This window comes from Clytia hemisphaerica, unplaced genomic scaffold (genome assembly GCF_902728285.1).
Source record: "Clytia hemisphaerica strain Z4C2 unplaced genomic scaffold, Clytia hemisphaerica genome assembly, whole genome shotgun sequence".
In the NCBI taxonomy this organism is placed as follows: Eukaryota; Metazoa; Cnidaria; class Hydrozoa; order Leptothecata; family Clytiidae; genus Clytia; species Clytia hemisphaerica.
Window position 1 is genome coordinate 506,370 of NW_027104189.1, and position 3,479 is coordinate 509,848.

The 3,479-nt window shown below is 33.5% G+C and overlaps 1 protein-coding gene across 2 annotated transcripts; it reads right to left on the reverse strand.

Moving 5' to 3' along the window:
- Window positions 1-1,308: 1,308 nt before the first annotated feature.
- LOC136814971 (uncharacterized) lies at window positions 1,309-3,175 on the reverse strand. Of its 2 annotated transcripts, XM_067071395.1 has the most exons (3): window positions 2,856-3,166; window positions 1,962-2,016; window positions 1,309-1,773 (listed from the first exon to the last, which is right to left on the reverse strand). In XM_067071395.1, exons 1-2 carry the CDS (start codon window positions 3,069-3,071, stop codon window positions 1,993-1,995), a joined length of 240 nt encoding a protein of 79 aa, XP_066927496.1. In that variant the 5' UTR covers window positions 3,072-3,166; the 3' UTR covers window positions 1,309-1,773; window positions 1,962-1,992. The 2 variants fall into 2 exon arrangements, with proteins under 2 accessions (XP_066927496.1, XP_066927495.1); XM_067071394.1 differs by lacking the exons at window positions 1,309-1,773; window positions 1,962-2,016 and having other exon boundaries at window positions 2,023-3,175.
- Window positions 3,176-3,479: the final 304 nt, after the last annotated feature.

The following is a 3,479-nucleotide window of genomic DNA, read 5'->3' on the forward strand; positions in this document are numbered from 1 at the left end:
CAACATGCTGAATGGACCTACCTTGATCAATATCAGATAAAAGTAGGTATTCTACATATTTTACTATTGGTATTGAGCAAACACAATAAGTTTTAGAACAATGCAAAAACGTCTGATTTATTTTCTTTTATCATTGTGTAACTTGGTCGTCTTTTTTTGAAAATTTTATGACAAAAAAAATTTTCCTTAGAAGAATTACTTCAGCCACATTTTAAGGTGCCTAGCACTCTATCTTTCTGACAAAAATCAGGAAAAACTAATAAAGCAATTTCGCACCAAGTCCAAAAAACCTTATTTTTAGGTAGTTTTTGGCCCAAATTTACCCCAAATTTTTTTTTCAAAATCGGGCTCCGTCACTTATAGGCATTGCTATTTTGTATCATTGTGCAAAAAATGAAAAAAAATAAAAATAAAAAGCCGATCCCGAGAAAAGCTGCTAACAGGAAAATGGTAAAACAGAATTTCCCCCAAAAAAGAAAATTCGTATTTTACGACGAAAAAAAATTTTCCGAGAAAAATTACTTAAGCCAAATTTTGGGGTACCTTGCACTCCATCTTTCTGCCAAAAATCAGGAAAAACTAATGAAGCAATTTTGCACAAAGTCCAAAAAACCTTATTTTTAGGTAGTTTTTGGCCCAAATTTGCCCCCCAAAATTTTTTTTCAAAAATCGGGCTCCGTCACTTTTCAGGCATTTCTATTTTGTATCATTGTGCAAAAAATTAAAAAAAACTAATGAGCCAATCCCGAGAAAAGCTGCTAACAGGAAAATGGTAAAAGGGAATTTCCCCAAAAAAGCGAAAATCCGTATTTGACGACGAAAAAAAATTTTCCGAGAAAAATTACTTCAGCCACATTTTAGGGTGCCTTGCACTCTATCTTTCTGCCAAAAATCAGGAAAAACTAATGAATTAATTTTGCACCAAGTCCAAAAAACCTTATTTTTAGGTAGTTTTTGGCCCAAATTTGCGAAAATCCGTATTTGACGACGAAAAAAAATTTTCCGAGAAAAATTACTTCAGCCACATTTTAGGGTACCTTGCACTCTATCTTTCTGCCAAAAATCAGGAAAAACTAATGAAGCCAAAAAACCTTATTTTTAGGTAGTTTTTGGCCCAAATTTGCCCCCCAAAAATTTTTTTCAAAAATCGGGCTCCGTCACTTTTCAGGCATTGCCATTTTGTATCATTGTGCAAAAAATTAAAAAAAACTAATGAGCCAATCCCGAGAAAAGCTTGTAACAGACGAACGGACAACGGTCAAATTAAAGGACCTCCCGGTAGGTCCAAAAATCAAATGAGAGAGGCGATTTTTCTATTTACAAAATTTTGATTTTCTTTTTTTACTTCTAAGTCAATGTATATACAAAAAATTAATTTTAGGGTGTTAGTTACCATTGATGTAATCCATAAAATCCCGTCAACTTGACACATCACTTGCCTGTTACTGAAATTACAAGAATAAATTTATAGTAACCATGAAAAGCTTGTATTTTGGGACAAAGGAGGGATTTAGAAAAAAACTATGTATTACTTAAGTTTCTATCCATTGAAAATTTCTCATTTGCCATCAGCTTCAAAATCAAAACACAGTACAAAATGCTCATCAAGATTAAGAAAATGGGCAGAGGATAGGGTAATGTTGAAAGGTTAAGTAAAAGGAATCTGTCTTTCAAAATTCCTTGAACTTAGAACCCTTTCATGAAAAGTTACCACCTTTAAGGAAATGCTGTAGTGAGCAACTATTTGCTGCAAGCTTTCCCCAATATGCGATCCTTAAGAAGAAACAAAGTTTTTAATTAAAAATGATGCTGGTTTAAAATGTACTACAGCTGGCCCTAAAAACTTTCAAAGGTTTGTAATTTTGCTTGAAAAGAGACAGTAGATAAGATTTATGATTCACGTACAAAAGTTCTGAAAACACCATAAAAACTATTTTAAAGGAAGCACGTTAAATACTAACCGATTCTCAAACTTTCTGAAACATTGATGTCTCATGTTCGAGCAGTAGTGGCTTCCTGAAACAAAAAACAGAAGTTTTAGTAAAGCTATAAAGAGAACTATTTACAACATATATACAAAAACAAACATCTATTGATTAATTTCCAGTCTATCATTGATTCTTGTTGCAAGTGGAGCAAAATTCAAGGGAGACTTTATTGTTAGAAACATGAAGACAGACACCACCATTGTAATCAACTGCATCTTCATCATCGTCATGTGTGGGCATCCTTTTGCCTGGGAGCAGCCTCTCGTAAAGTTTTGGACCTGGAGGTGTTTTTGCTCCTATTGAAACTCCTGGTACTGTAGAGACAGCTTTTAAAACTGAAGAGAGCATGGTCTGATTACGAATAACACTCATCAAATAAGCCACTTCATCTTCTAGAGTTTTGATCTTTTTCTCTTGTTTGGTAGTTTTCAATGAGAGTTTGTTATTTTGGCTCCTAAGAGTTTTGACTTCAGTTTCGAGGTTGGATAGGTGCTTCTTCTTTCTTTGCCTATTCAATCGTGCCATTTCAGCATTTTTCCTACTCCTATCAACAACAATTACTTTACCATTTTCATCCTTGTAAGAAAAGGTTTCATCATCACATTTAAGTACATCAATATTATGGTCACTTTTAGAGTCAATTTTTGAAGATTTGGACAGGATCTCAGCAGGCTCACAGTCACTAAGATTTCTTTTTCTTGTCACTACTGGCTTAGCAATGCTTTGACGAGAAACTGGCTCGTTATTTACAACAGCATTATCAGGAAGTTCATCTACATTTATCTCATCAGTATCAGACACAATTACAACTGGTTCAAATGTTTGGTCTGGTAAAGAATAAGGATGATCATGAATATTGGAACTTACACTATCAGATCGACTGAAATCTTTGATGTTGGTAAATTCAACATCATTTATGACTGGTGGCAAAACGTCATCCAACAATGTTTCAAGCGAGAAGTTTTGACCACTAAATCCACTGTCATCGCTGTAAGCTGGTGAACTATACAAATCATTATCGTAGCCAAGGCCCTCGTAACATAATAATTCATCCTGGTCACAAAATATATCTTTAACATCCATTTTACAATCAGTTCTTAAAGATTTCCAAATTACGAAAACGAACACTTCCAACGTCCAAAGTCTTGGCGGGTGGAATGAATGAAATTACATGAACTGAACGAAAGAGAAAGACAAAATCGTCGCGAAAACGTTTTTGACAAATAATTATTATACAGACCATCTTATTAATTCTAAAGTTTGAAATTTTGAAGCAAACTAAATCGATTTAGACAAACTATTAGTCAATAAAAAATATTTGTTAATCTATAAATGAAGTTTTGTTATATTTTTTACCTAAATGAAAACTGTTTTAAGATCATTTTAAAAATAATACTTGGTCAGTAATTTAAGTTTCACTTTATCACGTGACTTAGACCTTAGACCATGTGACTGTAGGGTGACGTAATGAACTGTTGAATTTTCGATTCT

Bases quoted from the DNA above. Each gene is read 5' to 3' on its own strand.
- LOC136814971 (XM_067071394.1), bottom strand. From the start codon at position 3,071: ATGGATGTTAAAGATATATTTTGTGACCAGGATGAATTATTATGTTAC.